Below are 18,095 nucleotides of genomic sequence, written 5' to 3'. Positions count from 1 at the left end.
TCCACCCTGGGAAAGAGTGCCTGCCCATCCACTCCATCCATGCCTCTCATAATCTTGTAGATTTCTATCAGGTCACACCTTGATCAAATCAATGTTACATCGATAATGATTTAAAAAACATATTCACTAAATCATTGTTGAAATATGTGTAAATGAAGTTTACAGGAGTAAATCTGACATTCTAAATCTCAGGAAATATTCCCAATTATCTCTGTTCCTGTGATATAGGCGATTGTTTGAACTGTTCAGTTGCAATCAACGAACTCCCTCTTTACATGTAACATGATTTTGTTTGCTCGCTCTCCCACTCTTGTTAAGGGCTGTGCTTATTTTAGCGAGAAGGAAAAAGTCTTTCATACTGTTTCTTTTGTTTGTCACGCAACACTTCACAATAATGAGACCCAGCACCAGAGATACAAATCCGCCTCCTGCAGTTGCATAAATCAGTAAGAAACGTGCGATGTGACCATCTGCAAGAATAAAATAAAATATTTAAATGAAAAACCGTACACAGTTCATTCAATAAAATAGGGCCAAACCCTGCAGCACTGGAAATATTCAAACAGTCCAATCATTTGTATTAATGCAGTGTAATGGTGTGAAGGCAAGGCATAGGAGCAGTAGTAGGCCATTCATCCCCTCGAGGTTGCATCGCCATTCGGTATGATCAAGGCTGATTTGCTTGTGTTTCAAATTGGGCGGTACAGTTGTTATCACTGTTGTTTCACAGCGTCAGGGTATCAGGTTTAATTCCTGGCTTAGGTCACTGTTTGTTCTGCGTGTTCTCCCTGTGTCTGCGTGGGTTTCCTCCGGGTGCTCCAGTTTCCTCCCACAAGTCCCAAAAGAAGTGCTGTTAGATAAATTGGACATTCTTAATTCTCCCTCAATGCACATGAACAGGCGCTGGAGTGTGGCAACTAGGGGCTTTTCACAGTGACTTAATTGCCTACCTGTGACAAAAATAAAGATTATTATGAATTCGACATTCCCAACTACCTGATAAACTTTGATTCCCTTGTCTAACAATAGTCTATCTCCCTCCACTTTGAAAATATTTAATGAACCCGCCTCCATCGCCTTCTGAGACAGCGAGTTCCGAAGTCGTACAACCCTCTGAGACAAAAAAAATCCTTACCTCTGCACTAAAAGGGCAACGTCTTATTTTAAAGCAGTTCCCCATGTGCCGGACTGACCCACAAATGGGAGCATTATTTCCGCGACCACCTTGTTCGTACCTTTCACATGATATTACTGAACTAGTAATCTAGGAATCCTAGTGAATGCCTAAAGGACATAGCAGGCTGGGCTGAGTCAGCAGCCTGCGGTCATGACATTCATTAGCGGAAAATATCATGAATTACCTTGTCCTCGCAATTCCACCTGACAAAGATGCATCTGTAAAATACAATATTGGTACAGATCACTGCACAGTCCTTGTGGAGACACAGTCCTGACTTCACATTATTGTCAGGCACCACCATCGTGCTGGATGAGATTGATTTTCACCAGAGCTAGGAACACCTAAAAGTTCTCCAAGCCACTCACCAGCCTGATGTGGAAGTATATTGTCCTTCATTCACTGTCACTGGGTCAAAGTCCTGGAACCCCCTTCCCTTACAGCACTGTGAGTGTACCGATATCACAGGGACTGCAAGGGTAATAAATGCTGACCTTGTCACTGACAGCGGCATCCCACGAATGAATTTTAAAAAACCCTCATGACACGGCATCCATAAAGCATATGTGTCATTAACACAAACAGTCAGATTCAACCACAATCTCCAACAGCCAGGATGGACATATCTCCACTCTGGTATTCACCAAGGAGAGGGACATGATGGATATTGAGGCTAGGGATGGATGTTTAAATACTCTAGGTCATGTGGGCATAAGGAAGGGGGAGGTTTTGGATATTCTAAAAGACATTAAGGTGGACAAGTCCCCAGGACCGGATAGGATCTATCCCAGGTTACTGAGGGAAGCGAGGAACGAAATAGCTGGGGCCTCAACAGATATATTTGCAGCATCCTTGAGCACGGGTGAGGTCCCAGAGGACTGGAGAATTGCTAATGTTGTCCCTTTGTTTAAGAAGGGTAGCAGGGATAATCCAGGGAATTATAGACCTGTTAGCTTGACGTCAGTGGTAGGCAAACTGTTGGAGAAGATACTGAGGGATAGGATCTATTCACATTTGGAAGAAAATTGACTTATCAGTCATAGGCAGCATGCTTTTGTGCAGGGAAGGTCATGTCTTACAAACCTAATAGAATTCTCTGAGGAAGTGACAAAGTTAATTGATGAGGGAAGGGCTGTAGATGTCATATACATGGACTTCAGTAAAGCATTTGATAAAGTTTCCCATGGCAGGTTGATGGAAAAAGTGAAGCCGTATGGGGTTCAGGGTGTACGAGCTAGATGAATAAAGAACTGGCTGGGCAACAGGAGACAAAGAGTAGTGGTGGAAGGGAGTGTCTAAAAATGGAGAAAGGTGACTAGTGGTGTTCCACAGGGATCCGTGCTCAGACCACTGTTGTTTGTGATATACATAAATGATCTGGACGAAGCTTAGGGGCAGCAGGGTAGCATGGTGGTTAGCATAAATGCTTCACAGCTCCAGGGTCCCAGGTTCGATTCCCGGCTGGGTCACTGTCTGTGTGGAGTCTGCACGTCCTCCCGCTGTGTGCGTGGGTTTCCTCCGGGTGCTCCGGTTTCCTCCCACAGTCCAAAGATGTGCAGGTTAGGTGGATTGGCCATGCTAAATTGCCCGTAGTGTCCTAATAAAAGTAAGGTTAAGGGGGGGGGGGGGGGGGGTGTTGGGTTACGGGTATAGGGTGGATATGTGGGTTTGAGTAGGGTGATCGTGGCTTGGCACAACATTGAGGGCCGAAGGGCCTGTTCTGTGCTGTACTGTTCTATGTAATGTTCTATCTATGTATAAGTGGTCTGATGAGCAAGTTTGCAGATGATACTAAGATTGGTGGAGTTGCAGATAGCGAGGCAGACTGTCAGAGAATACAGCAAAATATAGATAGATTGGAGAGTTGGGCAGAGAAATGGCAGATGGAGTTCAATCCAGGCAAATGCGAGGTGATCCATTTTGGAAGATCTAACTCAAGAGCAGACTATATGATCAATGGAAGAGTCCTGGGGAAAATTGATGTACAGAGAGATCTGGGAGTTCAGGTCCATTGTCCCCTGATGGTGGCAATGCAGGTCGATAGAGTGGTCAAGAAGGCATACAGCATGCTTGCCTTCATCAGATGGGGTATTGAGTACAAGAGTCGGCAGGTCATGTTACAGTTGTATCGGACTTTGGTTAGACCACATTTGGAATACTGCGTGCAGCTCTGGTCGCCACATTACCAGAAGGATGTGGATGCTTTAGAGAGGGTGCAGAGTAGGTTCACCAGGATGTTGCCTGGTATGGAGGGTGCTAGCTATGAAGAAAGGTTGAGTTGATTAAGATTGTTTTCATTGGAAATACGGAGGTTGAGTGGAGACCTGATTGAGGTCTACAAAATTATGAGAGGTATGGACAAGGTGGATAGCAACAAGCTTTTTCCAAGAGTGGGGATGTCAATTACAAGGGGTCACGATTTCAAGGTGAGAGTGGAAAAGTTTAAGGGAGATGGGTGTGGAAAGTTTTTAACGCAGAGGGTGGTGGGTGCCTGGAATGCTTTGCCAGTGGAGGTGGTAGAGGCGGGTATGATAGCATCATTTAAGATGCATCTGGGCAGATATATGAACGGGTGGGGAACAGAGGGAAGTAGACCTTGGAAAATAGGCAACAGGTTTAGATAAAGGATCTGGATCAGTGCAGGCTGGGAGGGCCGATGGGCCTGTTCTTGTGCTGTAATTTTCTTTGTTCTTTGTTCTTTGTTCTTGGTAGTACTGTCAAACTACGCGATGAAATCTCAATGAAGATTGCAGCAGGGTATGCCAGGAGCTGCACCAGGCATATGTACAAATGAGGTGAAAACATGGAGAAACTATAACACGGTTCCACTCACATCCCAAATGTTGAAAGCAGCATTTGATTCACTTAGCTAACTGATTCATAACAAATAGATCACACTTAAGTTTTGTAACCCTCCCACAATCATTGTGAATGGTGGAGGGCAATTAAATGACTGAACAGAGGAAGAGTCTGAACACATTTCCCCATCCTGTGGAATTCATTACCACAGGAAGTAGTTGCCAGCGGAGGTGGTAGAGGCGGGCACGATAGCATCATTTAAGATGCATCTGGACAGATATATGAACGGGCGGGGATTAGAGGGAAGTAGATCCTTGGAAAATAGGCAACAGGTTTAGATAAAGGATCTGGATCGGCGCAGGCTGGGAGGGCCGAAGGGCATGTTCCTGTGCTGTAATTTTCTTTGTTCTTTGTTCTATGTTCTTTGTAGTTGATGCTAAAACTTTGAATATATTCACGAGGCGGCTGGATATAGCACTTGGGGAGAATGGGATCAAAGGCTATGGAGAGAATGCAGGATTAGGCTATTGAGTTGGATGACCAGCCATGATCGTGATGAATGATGGAGCAGGCTCAAAGGGCCAAAAGGCCTCCTCCTGCTCCTATCTTTTATGTATCTATGTATCCTTAATTGTGTGGGGAAACTAGATTTTAAGTGCAAAAGATAAAGCTCCAGCATTTGAAACAATGTTTTTCCTGAAGTGCCGAATGGATGATTCAAATTGGTCTCCTTCTGAATTCCCAGAATTACAGATGGGGGTTATTGCATAAATAAGGAGACCATAACTGTACACAGTTCTCCAGATGTGGTCCCACCAACGCCCTGTACAACCTAAACAAAACATATAGGGCTGGATTCTCTGATCCTGTGACTATGTCCGCAGGATCTGTCTGGTCTTAAGGCCATAAAGTCAGCACCACCCTGCACCGATCCTCCGTCCAGTGGGGAGCTAGCAGCATAAAGCTCCTGGGTCCATGACCGCACATGCTCACAGTCGTGGCCTGCGCACGGACCCGGCCTGTCAAAAACCATCCCCCTGTAACCAGCCTTGTCTCCCCTGGACCACCTGTGAACCAGTCCCCCCACCCGCGCTGAATCCCCCCCTGGCAGGATAACAGGTCCCCCCCCCCCCCCCACACTCCCCGACAGTGGCTGCGCTGGACTCAGTCCGCAGCTGCCAAACGAGGTCTCAAGTAACTGTGAGCACATGTGTCCTCCACTATCGGGAACACGCCCACCGGGGGCGGAGAATTGGGGGGGGTGGTGCCTCAGGTGCCTTCCTGAGGCCGTCCACATGAGTATACCATTTTTGAGGGGGCGGAGCATCGCAATAATGATGCCGCCTCAAAGGGGATTTTCCGGCCGATCGCTGAACACGATTTTGGCGTCGGTGATCAGTGAATCCAGCCCATATTCTTTTATGTTGCACTCCCCTTGCAACGAGTTACAGCATTCAATCTGTCTTCCTAATCATTTGCTGTGCCTGCATATTAAACTTTTGTGATTCATGTACCAGGGCACCCAGATCCCTCTGTACTGCAGTGTTCTGTAATCTCTCACCCTTTAAATAATTTCTGCTTTACTGTCCTTCCTGCCAAAGGGGACAAGTTCACGTTTTCTCCCATTATTTCCATCTGCCATGTTTTTTCACACACATTTAATCTGCCTATATCCATCTGCAGGCATCTTTTATCCTCTTTACGACTTACTCTGATCTACCTTTGTGAAATTAGCAAATTCAGCGACTGTATGTTCGGTCCATTGATCCAAGTAATTGAATTAATTTGTAAATAGCTGAGGCCCCAGCACTAATCCCTATGGCACTCCATGAAAAACAGAAAATACTGGGCAATCCCAAGAGGCCTAACAGCACCTGTGGAGAGAAAAGGGAACGAATGCTTCACGTCTGGATGACTCTGTGTCAAAGCTAGAGACAGTTGGAAATGGTATCAGATTTAGAATGTAGTGGCGGTGGGGGGGGGGGGGGGGGGGTTGTGGAGTGGTGGGGCTGGTTAGGGGGCAGCGATAGATGGAGATAGACAAAGATGTCAAGGACAGAAGACAAAAGGAATATCAATGGGGATGATTAAGGCTAAGAAGGGTGCTGATAGTGGCACATAAAGATATTAAAATGTGTGAATGGCAGAACAAAGTTGAGCAGTGTGTTAAAGAGCAACTGGGAACAGTTGGCCAAGTTGAGTGGTAGTGGGGGGTCAGTGGTGAGGGAAAAACAGATCAATGGAAGGAATGAAAATAAAAATACATTGATAGAAAAAAAGTGTGGCCACGCTGGAGTAGAGAGTTCAAAGTGTGATGTTGTTGAACTCAATGTTAAGTCCGAAAGGCTGTAACGTACCTAATTGTAAGTTTGCATGGGGCTTCACTGGAAAATTGCAACAGGCCAAGGATGGACATGCGGACATGAGAACAGGACGGTGAGCTGCCATTTCTGGAGCTCTGGTAGCATCTCTGATGAAAAACAGAGTTAACGTTTTGAGTCTGCATAACTCTTTTATTATCTGAAAGCTTGTTTTGAATGACATATACAGTATTGGAATTTTCAAAGATAATCGGATATGAGGGTTAAGGAGACTGATTTCTGTGTTGTGTAGGAAATGTTACTTTGGGGAAAATGTATTTGACAGCTGAAACAAAGAGGCTGCACAGGAAGGCTGAGCTAAATAACCATTTCCAATCCTGTACACTTCCATCATGATATCGAACGTCTTACCTGTGTTGGGAGAGGTGACAACATGAGTGGCTATAGCTGGAATTTGCAGCGTACTGTGAGAGACAAGGCAGGTATAAACAGTTGGGGTGTGGGCAGGTTGCGTCTCTTGCAACCGGCTAGAAGCTTCATATAGTCCATTGGCGTTGGGTTTAATGATGGTATTTATCCCTGCTGCAGTTTTGATGCCATCCTTATACCAAGTGAAGCTGATATTCTCCAGGGAAAAATGAGCTGTGGCACACAGAACAGTCAGACGTGCAGATGAATCCTTTTCAGTTGGCTGAGAGTTAATTTTCAGTGGAGTTGGTGGAACTAGAACAACAAAGAATAGAAATACTGGTGGTTATATAACACTGTTCACCACTACCGGACATCTCAACGGGCTTCACAGCCAATGCAGAACATTGGAATTGGAGTTACTGTTGTAATACTGAACATTTGGCAGCCAATCTGTGAACAGCAATGTGACCATGGCCAGATCATCCGTTTTTGTGATATTGATTGAGGGAGCAATATTGACCTGGATACCGGGAATCATTTCCCTTCCCTTCTTCAGAATTGTGTTATGGGATTTACACATCAACCCGGACGGCAGAGTGGGCTTCAGCCTAAATTCTCATCCGAAGAACGGCACCTCCGACAATGTTGGACTCCTGGGGTATTGCACAGGAATGTCGGCCTTGATATTCATGCTCAACTCCTGGAGTGGGATTTGAACCAAGATCCGTGTGCCTCAGAGGAGGAGGAGTGTGATGCTAGCCCAGCCACAGCTAATACCGTGAAGCTAGGTTACCAGATAAATGTTGTGTTCCAACCCATTGCTGGTCGCATACTGGAGTAGGGTGGTGGGAGGATAAATATATATATTGTATTATGAGTAGTTACATCCTAAGTGACATGCTCACTTGTGTTGCTACTATTTCGGTCATAATTTAAACTATAATCAACAGGCAAAAGAAAAGCACGCAGATGAAAGCGATGGCCCACGCGGTTAAAATCTCGCCAAATGTTCTATTCTGAATGGTTGTTCCGCTGCGCGCCAATGCCATCCAGTTGAATCTGAAAACGGATTGGAAAGTATACTTAAGCAAGTCAGGGAGAGTTCGTCCCCACGATCCTGGATGATCTCATATTTACAAGAAGTCAGTGATAGGGAAAATATGTGGAGGGGTAGGTTCAAAATGACACGTTGTGAACTTCAACTATTACAAATATACGCTTAAGATATAGACCACTAACTTATAAATATGGACTATCTGATCCTATTAGAAGCGCTCGGTCGTCCGTAAGCAACGTAGGAAAATCAAACCATGACATAGGACAAGAGTTGCGCGTTATCTTTCTCAGATATGCGCTACTGTCCATTACTGTGGAAATTGGACTGTAATCAATATGGGATTTTTTACTTCAATAGCCTGTTGAGTACACGTTGAGATCAGTTAACGGATAATGTTCGTCTTGATCAATATTTGTCAAATATCGTAACATGCATCAGCATGTAACAATCATCAGTGGAATTTGCATGTCTATATATTAATCGTGAAACTGAATTTACAATTGGAATCTTTCAAAGCACAACGTTGAAATGTTTCGAATTATGGAATATCACAGTTACAGGAATCTCGTTCACCTTTTTCTGATACGTACCCCATACTTCTAAATGAGACCCGGTTCCATTTCCAGCTGTTTTGCCTTCATGGGTGACAGTGCAATAGTACACTCCTGAGTCCTGCACAGTGACATTGATTATCTGAAGGAAGCCGCTGAATTTAGTTTTGAAGCCAGTTATCATCCTGTCATTTTGTCTCGATCTTAGATAGTTATCATCGCCCTTTTTCCACCAGTTTACATTCACACGTGGGCCGCGTTGAAATAAGGGAAGCGAGCAATGAAAGGAAACGTTTGTACCGGTGATTGAGGTCGTCCTATCAGGGAGTTGACTGACTTTGACTGAAGTTCCACCCGGGCCTATGGGGAAAATTGAATAATTATATGGTAGTATTGGAGGGAAAGACCGAGGGCGAGCGGGTCAGGAAACATCTGTAAAGATAATGCCACATGTATCAAGAAAAGGTAACGTAACTACACGGTTCAATGAGAAAATAGTGTATAATAGGAGCAGGTACCTGTGAAAATGATCGCCAGAACAGCAATGCACTGAATTCTAACACTGACCAACATCCTGAACCACTTGATCAGACTGATTGCTGTCAGAAGGCGGAGGTCCTAAAATGTCACCATGAAGGCGCAACATCCTGTCTTTGAGCCGCGAACATGCCTTTCCTTTCTCTTTGGTGAGATTTAACAAAACAGTTGTCCATTTGCCACACGAGGCCATGGAGAACAATTTAAGAGTTTAAATTCAACCATGCCGAACTCGCCTCAGGAACTCTTGCCCTGAGGAAAGCTGGGATGAAAAGTGGCATGTGCGTACAATTTCCCCATGATGAGACGGATTAATGTTTCGAACCCCAATGTGGACAATTCTGAAGATTCCAAGCTCAGTGACCCATCATTTCATTGATAATCTCTACATCACCGGCTGTGGCCTGGGAGACTGCTCCGTACCCAACGTAAACCAGGCGGAGGACAATACCTGGGTGTTCATGTTGTTTCTTTACGTCACTTGTAGATTTGATAATTGCTAAAAGTAACCAGGTAGACAATAAATACTGTTCGATAACGTTCGTGCTTCCACTATCAATAGCCTCAGCAATACGGACCATTCACATGCTTCACCCAAATGAAACGCCTCTGTTGTTCAGTTTGGCATAAGAGCGGTTGACACTAGCTGCAGATTTTAATGACTTGCAGCTTCAATCAGCCGGGACACAGGCAAATAATCACTACTTGCGACGAATAAGGTTTGTAGAAAAATAAGCACGGACACGTGTGCAGTAGGAGAAAGCGGCTGCAGGTTCCTTGCTGCATTTATTAATACATGGTCGATGTACGGAGGGAAGAATGTTTGGCAGAGAACATTAGTGTGCGAAATCCCCCAAATTACAGATTTTCCTTTCTTGCATGCTGTGGTGATCCACCACTGTGTAATTGTTTGTGTGCCTGTATTAGGGGATGTACAGCAGTACCTGTACTACAGATTTGCCGGTAGCCCCTGCCGGCTAGCTCCGCCCACAGGGAGCCCTATAAATATGTATGAGTTCTCCTGAACTGCCATTCTACCAGCTGCAGTCGGAGGATAAACATCTAACTGTAATAAAGCCTCTCTTGTACCAATTCGAGTCTTTAAGTGCTCGATAGCGCATCAATTTATTACAGTTAGATTTTCCGCATCATGGACATCAGGATCAAACCAGATTGCTTGCAGCTGGATCCGCAATCGCCAAACACCAGAAAAGACTTTAATCACTGGCTGGCTTGCTTCGAGGCCTATATCAACTCAGCAAATCCCGAGCCGACAGGAGCTCAGAAAATCCAACTTCTCTACTCAAGGTTGAGCTCCAGCGTGTTCCCATTGATACAGGATGCGCTAAATTACGCAGGTGCCATGGAACTCCTTCAAGAAAACTACGTCCAGAAGATGAACACTCTATTTGCAAGGCCGTACTCGCCACTCGCGTACAACTACCTGGTGAGTCGATTGAAGACTTCTGGTGGGCCCTAATCCCTCTCGAACGGGACTGTGACTGTCAGGCCGTCACAGTCACGGAACATTCCAATCTCTTCATGCATGATGCATTCGTGACGTGGATTGCATCGGACCCCATCCAGCAATGACTGCTGGAAGGGGCCACGCTCGACCTAACGGCGACAAAAACTTTAGCGCTCTCCATGATGGTTGCTTCTCGCCGCGCGGCTCACCCATCCTACCCCTCATGGACCCCGCAACTGACCCCCTCGACTGGGGCCGCTCCCGCACAATTTGCCTGCGCTGCTCGCCACACTGCGCACTCTGGGGGTCCCCGCTGCTACTTCTGCAGCCATCAGATGCACCTCCGCCAGTGCTGCCCAGCCCACGCCGCCACCTGTAAATCCTGCGGTAAGAAGGGCCACTTTGCGGCGGTGCGCCAGGCCCACTCGGTTACCGCTATCACGCCCGACTTCTCTCCCTTCCCTCAGCTGATCGTAAAATGGGCACTGCCATCCTCTGCTCCTGGGGCCACGTGCGACCAGTGGGTGCCGCCATCGTCTCCCCCAGGTCCACGTGTGGCCAGTGGGCGCCACCATCTTGCCCCACCCCCACATTGTGCGCACCATGGGCGCCTCCATCTTGCCCCGCCCCCGCATCATGCACTGCATGGGCGCTGCCATTTTCTCCCCCACAGGTCCCTCGGACACCGCCATTTTATCTTCCCCTCGGGACTGGACCGCTGGACCCGGACCGCTGCCTCTCCTCATCGGACTCCTCGGACGATCGCCCGCTGCTCGCCTCCATGATGCTGGACCAGTCCCGTCCTCAAAACCTGGCTACCGCTTTGACGACGGTGCTAATCAATGGCCACGCGACCTTCTGCGTACTGGACTCCGGGAGCACCGATAGCTTCATCCACCCGGACATGGTAAGGCGCTGCTCCCTTGTGGTCCATCCCACCATCAGCGGATCTCCCTGGCTTCTGGATCCCACTCTGTCCCGATCCGGGGTTTCTGTGTGGTCAACCTCACCATACAAGGCATTGAATTCAGCGGTTTCTGCCTGTACATTCTCCCCAATCTCTGTGCAACACTATTACTGGGCCTGGATTTCCAATGTAACCTCCAGAGTCTCACCCTCAAATTTGGCGGGCCCCTACCCCCACTCACCGTTTGCGGCCTCACAACCCTCAAGGTTGACCCTCCCTCCCTCTTTGCCAATCTGACTGCAGGTTGCAAGCCCGTCGCCATCAGGAGCAGACGGTACAGCACCCAGGACAGGACCTTCATCAGGTCCGAAGTCCAGCGGCTGCTTCGGGAGGGTATTATCGAGGCCAGCAACAGTCCCTGGAGAGCCCAAGTGGTGGTGGTTAAAACTGGGGAGAAACACAGGATGGTTGTGGACTACAGCCAGACCATCAATCGGTACACGCAGCTTGATGCGTACCCCCTCCCTCGCATATCTGATATGGTCAATCAGATTGCACAGTACCGGGTCTTCTCAACGATTGACCTTAAATCTGCCTACCACCAGCTCCCCATCCGCAAATCGGACCGTCCATACACTGCCTTCGATGCGGACGGTCGCCTCTATCAATTTCTTAGGGTTCCCTTCGGCGTCACTAATGGGGTCTCGGTATTCCAAAGAGAAATGTACCGAATGGTTGACCGGTACGGACTGCGGACCACATTTCCGTACTTAGATAATGTCACCATCTGCGGCCTTGAGCCAGAAGGACCACAACGACAACCGTGCCAAATTTCTCCACACCGCATCTCTCCTCAACCTCACTTACAACAAGGAGAAGTGTGTGTTCAGCACTAACCGCTTAGCCATCCTCGGCTACATAGTTCAAAACTGACTCCTGGGGCCCGATCCCGACCACATGCCACGCCCCCTTATGGAGCTCCCAATTCCCCACTGCCCCAAGGCCCTCAAACGCTGCCTGAGGTTCTTCTCCTACTATGCCCAGTGGGTCCCACAATACTCGGACAAAGCCCGCCCACTGATACAGTCCATTCAATTTCCCCTCATGGCCGAGGCACAACATGCCTTCACCCGTATTAGATCGGACACAGCCAAGGCCGGGATGCGTGCAGTAGACGAGACACTGCCCTCTCAAGTAGAGAGCGACGCTTCAGATGTCGCCCTTGCCGCCACTCTAAACCAGGCAGGCAGACCCATGGCATTCTTTTCCCGCACCCTCCATGCCTCTGAAATTCGACATACGTCTGTTGAAAAGGAGGCCCAGGTAATTGTTGAAACGGTGCGGCACTGGAGGCATTACCTGGCCGGCAGGAGGTTCACTCTCCTCACTGACCAATGGTCGGTAACCTTCATGTTCAACAACACGCAGCGGGGCAAGATCAAAAATCATAAAATCTTGCAGTGGAGAATCGAGCTCTCCCCCTACAATTATGAGATTTTGTATCGCCCTGGCAAGCTCAACGAGCCCCCAGACACCCTCTCCCGAGGTACATATGCCAGCGCACAAGTGGACCAGCTCCATGCCCTGCACAACAGCCTTTGCCACCCGGGGGTCACTTGGTTGTACCACCTCATCAAAGCCCGCAATCTGCCCTACTCTGTCGAGGAAGTACGGACAGTCACCAGAGACTGCCAGGTCTGTGCGGAGTGCAAGCTGCACTTCTACCGGCCAGACCGCGCGTGACTGGTGAAAGTGTTCCACCCCTTTGAACGCCTCAGTGTGGATTTCAAAGGGACCCTCCCCTCCACCGACCGCAACACGTATATTCTTAGTGTGGTCGATGAATTCTCTAGGTTCCCATTCGCCATCCCATGCCCGGATATGATGTCTGCCACCGTCATCAAGGCCCTTGATTCCTTATTCGCTCTGTTTGGTTTCCCCGACTACATCCACAGCGACAGGGGATCCTCATTCATGAGCGATGTGCTGCGTCAGTTCCTGCTCAGCAGGGGTATCGCCTCCAGCAGGATGACCAGCTACAACCCTCGGGGAAACGGGCAGGTAGAGAGGGAGAACGGGACAGTTTGGAGGGCCATCCAGCTGGCCCTATGGTCCAGAAACCTCCCAGCCGCTCGCTGGGAGCAGGTCCTCCTGGATGCATTGCACTCCATCCGGTCTCTACTGTGCACTGCCACAAATAACACACCCCATGAACGTGTTTTTACCTTCTCTAGGAAGCCCACATCCGGGGTGTCGCACCCGACTTGGCTCGCAGCTCCAGGGCGGATTCTACTGCGTAGGCAAGTCCGACTCCACAAGGCGGACCCCTTGGTGGACAAGGTTCGCCTGCTCCGCACAAACCCCCAGTATGCCTATGTGGAGTTCCCCGACGGCCGCCAGGGTACGGTCTCGCTCAGGGACCTGGCTCCTTCGGGTGCGAATCCCACTCCCACACACCTCCCCACCCATACGCCACCCGCGCTCCCAGCACCAGCCCCACCAGGTCCATCCCTCCTTCCCCTGCCCACGCTAGAGGACAAGGAAGATTGTGGCACACTCCCGGAGTCATCCAGCAACTGGCCAGCACCAACACCGCCAGCACCAACACCACTAGCACCGACGCCGTCGACACCGCCTGTACAGACATCACCACCACTGTTGCGTCGCTCCCAGCGAACCATCAGACCGCCGGACAGATTTAACCTCTGACGGGAACCGGGTTACAAGCTGGACACATAATTTTTTTCCCCTCCCCTCTGTAAATAATTCACGGATTCTGTATATAGTTCCACGTCACCCCCGCCGGACTCATTTTTAACAGGGGGCGAATGTGGTGATCCACCACTGTGTAATTGTGTGTGTGCCTGTATTAGGGGATGTACAGCAGTACCTGTACTACAGGTTCGCCGGTAGCCCCTACCGACTAGCTCCGCCCACAGGGAGCCCTATAAATATGTATACGTTCTCCTGAGCTGACATTCTACCAGCTGCAGTCGGAGGATAAACATCTAACTGTAATAAAGCCTCTCTTGTACCGATTTGAGTCTTTAAATGCAATTGATAGCGCATCAGATGCATCTCTGATTTCCTGTTTATGCCACCAGCAACATCACCATTGTAGTTTGAGTGTCTATAGACGATAATCACTAATGTTTTGTCAGCGCATGAAGAAAATGATCACCAGTCTCAGAGCATGAAGTTGGTGTGCAGCAAACATTCTGTGCCAGGAACGCAGTTTAGAATTGCAATGGTTCTTTTAGGGCGATATCACTTAATCCACACAAGTTCTAAATGGGAATTACATTTTAGAATAATTAAGTCAATGTAAGATCAATCACAGAAATTAAAATATAAATGTTGAGAAAACATAGGGTCAAGACAACCAGACTCCTTTGTTTCTTCAGTATTCTTGGAGTTGCACCCATCCTGGCAAGTGGAGAATATTCCACCACATTCCTGACTACTTCACTCTGCATCTTGATGAAAAATTGTATCATATTAACGCCGCTCATCCCAAGTGTCCCATACAACTAGATTGTGAATTGTTCCATTCTCAAAAGGGGCTGTTTAGCACAGGGCTAAATCGCTGGCTTTGAAAGAAGACCAAGCAGGCCAGCAGCACAGTTCGATTCCTGTAACAGCCTCCCCGAACAGGCTCCCTGAATGTGGCGACTAGGGGCTTTTCACAGTAACTTCATTTGAAGCCTACTCGTGACAATAAGTGATTTTCATTTCATTTCATTACACACTTCCCAGTCTATGGATGGTGGACAGATTTTCTGAAGTAAAGAAGTGAGTTAATCGCCAAGTAAGTCCCAGACTCTGATCTTCCCTGTAGCCATTGTATTGATATGGCTGGTCCAATTAAGTTTCTGGCATGTTGTAAACCCCAGGATACTGATGAAGGGAATTGTGCCATGGTAATGTCAAGGGGAAATGATTAGATTCTCTCTTGTTGTATGTAGTTTAATCTGACACTATGTGGCATGCAAAGTATTTGCCATTTAATAACCTAAGCCCAAATGTTGTCCAGGTCATTCTATGTATGGACATTGATGGTTTCAGTATCAGAGGAGTCATGAATTGCACTGAACATTGTGTAATCATGCACAAACATACGCACGTCTGACCTCGTGACAGAAGCAAAATCATTGATGAAGCAGTTGAAGCCACTTAAGCCTTGGATGCTATCCTGAGGAACTCCTGCAGCCATGTCTTGAGTCTGAGATGTTAACCTCCAACAACCACAACCACCTTACTTGGCAATATGCAGGATTCCAATCAGTGAAAAGTTCTATGAATTTACAGATCGTGGTTGAAAGCAGTTATGTCCTCAGTGCATCATGGATGTCCAGTCTTGCATTGCTAGATTTGGCCTAAATTTGGCATTGTGCATGTTTGCAGTGCCACACATCATGATGGAATACATCCTCAGTGTGAAGACTGAACTTGCCTCCACAAGACTATATGATGGTCACTCAATACTGTCACAGACAGGCACATCTACAACATGAAGAGGGCAAGTTGAAGTTGGAGTTCCCTTTTAGGGATTGCTCAACACCTGCTGCAGGTATGTCCTTTAGGACGTGGTCATTCATTTGGTAATAGAACATAGAACAGTACAGCACAGAACAGGCCCTTCGGCCCTCAATGTTGCGCCGAGCCATGATCACCCTACGCAAACCCACGCATCCACCCCACACCCGTAACCCAACAACCCCCCCCCCCCCCTTAACCTTACTTTTATTAGGAAACTACGGGCAATTTAGCATGGCCAATCCACCTAACCCGCACATCTTTGGACTGTGGGAGGAAACCGCAGCACCCGGAGGAAACCTACGCACACAGGGGGAGGATGTGCAGACTCCACACAGACAGTGACCCAGCCGGGAATCGAACCTGGGGCCCTGGAGCTGTGAAGCATTTATGCTAACCACCATGCTACCCTGCTGCCCCCAAATGATGTAATGATGTACCTGAGTCACTCTTGGAGATGAGCATTCACGTTCCCCTAAGTAGAATGCATCCTATGCCTTACTATCCCTGGTTACTCTTAAAAGTGGTGTTCAACATTCTGGTCTGGTGATTCATCAACTGAGGGTGGAAATCAACAGGAGGTTTTCATATTTGTCCTACTGTCATGAGCCAATTTTGAGGACTTCTAGGACAACTCCCTCCTGACTATATACTACTGTGCTGCCACCTCTGGTGAGCCAGTCCTGTCAATGGGCAGGGTATATACAGGGATAGTGGTGATTGTGCGTGGAGCGCTGGCTATAAGAGGCTGATTTGATGATTCTGACTATGTCAAATTATAGCTTAACTGACCTGTGGGACAGCTGTGCCAATTTTGGCATAGGTCCCAAAGGTTAGTCAGCTCGATTTTGCAGTATCAACAGGATGTAGTGTGCACGATTGGTTCTGTTGCCTAAGTCGATGCCGGGTGGCCCATCCAATTTTATTCCTTTATGACTTTAGTCGAGGTTCTGTAAAGTCGCATGGTTTGCTAAGCCACTTCAGATGGCATTTAAGAGTCAATCTCTGTCAGAAGTATGGGGTTGCATCTCAACAGGACTGGGAGCAATGGGCATCATCAAATGAAAGTGCAAAAGGGGAATAAAGGATTGAGACTGGTTGCATAGTACTAGAAAAGGAAGTAGTGTATTACATAGGAGAGGTGTAAAATCGTCTACAAGGAATACAAAGATAGGTTTGCAGTGCCTCTTCTATGATCTCAGTAGCAACCAGTGAAGTTATTTTTAAAACCTGAAATTACAGATAATGACCAAAAGCATGAAGCCACAAGGTACCTAGTTTAAAAAAAATTGTACTCCACAAAAATCAAATGTACAAATACAAATAATATTAATAATACACAATCTTAAAAATATTAAATGTGCAATGAACACTTACTTATTCAGTAAATCAAACTTCTCAACACAACTCTCCTTCTACACCGATTTGACATATGCCACTAATCACTCAAGTCAAAAATTTACAGAGCCACGCCTTGTTCTTAGTGTTCTTTCAAACACTGCTGTAGGAAATTAGAGTTCTTGGATCTTATTGTGGCAATGTTTTCCATTCAAATACACTTCAACTGTCTCACAGTTGTGGATTCATTTTAAACGTAAGCACATTGGATCAGAACTATACTGGTTACAATGGCCTGTTGTGTCTCTGAACGAGTTCTCTTTTTTCTCAGATTGGTCGTCCAGAAATCCAACGCACTGTCAGTGGAGTCTTTACATTATCATAGCTTTCTAACACTTTTGCCAGAATGCACAGAATTTAAACTGAATCCTGCTTGAAATAAATGTTCTCTCTTCGCAAGTTTGCTCGAAGCTAAACCCAAAATCATTAAACATAAAATTGTACCGACTGACCTACGAATCCTTCTAGTTAACTTCTGGTTTCATATAATCCCATAGAATCCCGGCAATGCAGAAGAAGGCCATTCCACCTACTGGGTCTGCACCGACACTCTGAAAGAGCACCAAACCGAGGCCCTCTTCCCTGTCCATCCCCTAAACCCCACCTAACCTGCACACCTATGGACAGTGGCAGGAAACCAGAGCACCCAGGGGAAGCCCACACAGGAATGGGGAGAACATGCGAACTCCACACAGACTGTTACACAAGGCTGGAATCGAACACAGGTCCCTGGCGCTGTGAGGTAACAGTACTAACCACGATGCGACAGTACTGTCATTATATTGTTTATTTCCAAGGAAAATTGGTCACATAAGAACATAAGAACTAGGAGCAGGAGGAGGGCATCTGGCCCCTCGAGCCTGCTCGCCATTCAGTGAGATTACGGCTGATCTTTTGTGGACTCAGCTCTACTTTCCGGCCCGAACACCATAA

The 18,095-nt window shown here is 47.4% G+C and overlaps 1 protein-coding gene across 3 annotated transcripts in view; it reads right to left on the bottom strand.

The window, feature by feature from the left end:
- Nucleotides 1-533: 533 nt before the first annotated feature.
- LOC119971529 (zinc finger protein 239-like) overlaps nt 534-18,095 on the bottom strand; it is a 57,098-nt gene continuing 39,536 nt past the window's right edge. Inside the window, exons 1-4 of one of the 3 annotated variants that reach the window (XM_038807161.1) lie at nt 8,835-8,907; nt 8,356-8,676; nt 6,709-7,020; nt 534-850 (exon numbers count right to left, since the gene is read on the bottom strand). In XM_038807161.1, coding sequence (XP_038663089.1) covers nt 759-850; nt 6,709-7,020; nt 8,356-8,676; nt 8,835-8,889 — 780 coding nt within the window. In that variant the 5' untranslated portion in view covers nt 8,890-8,907 and the 3' untranslated portion in view covers nt 534-758. Of the gene's footprint in view, nt 851-6,490; nt 7,021-8,355; nt 8,677-8,834; nt 8,908-18,095 lie in introns of those variants that run through there. The other 2 variants (XM_038807160.1, XM_038807159.1) reach the window with 2 other exon arrangements.

This window comes from Scyliorhinus canicula, chromosome 9 (assembly GCF_902713615.1).
Source record: "Scyliorhinus canicula chromosome 9, sScyCan1.1, whole genome shotgun sequence".
Taxonomy (NCBI): Eukaryota; Metazoa; Chordata; class Chondrichthyes; order Carcharhiniformes; family Scyliorhinidae; genus Scyliorhinus; species Scyliorhinus canicula.
The sequence above is the reverse complement of the archived record's forward strand: the minus strand, read 5'-3'. Positions and strand labels throughout refer to the sequence as shown.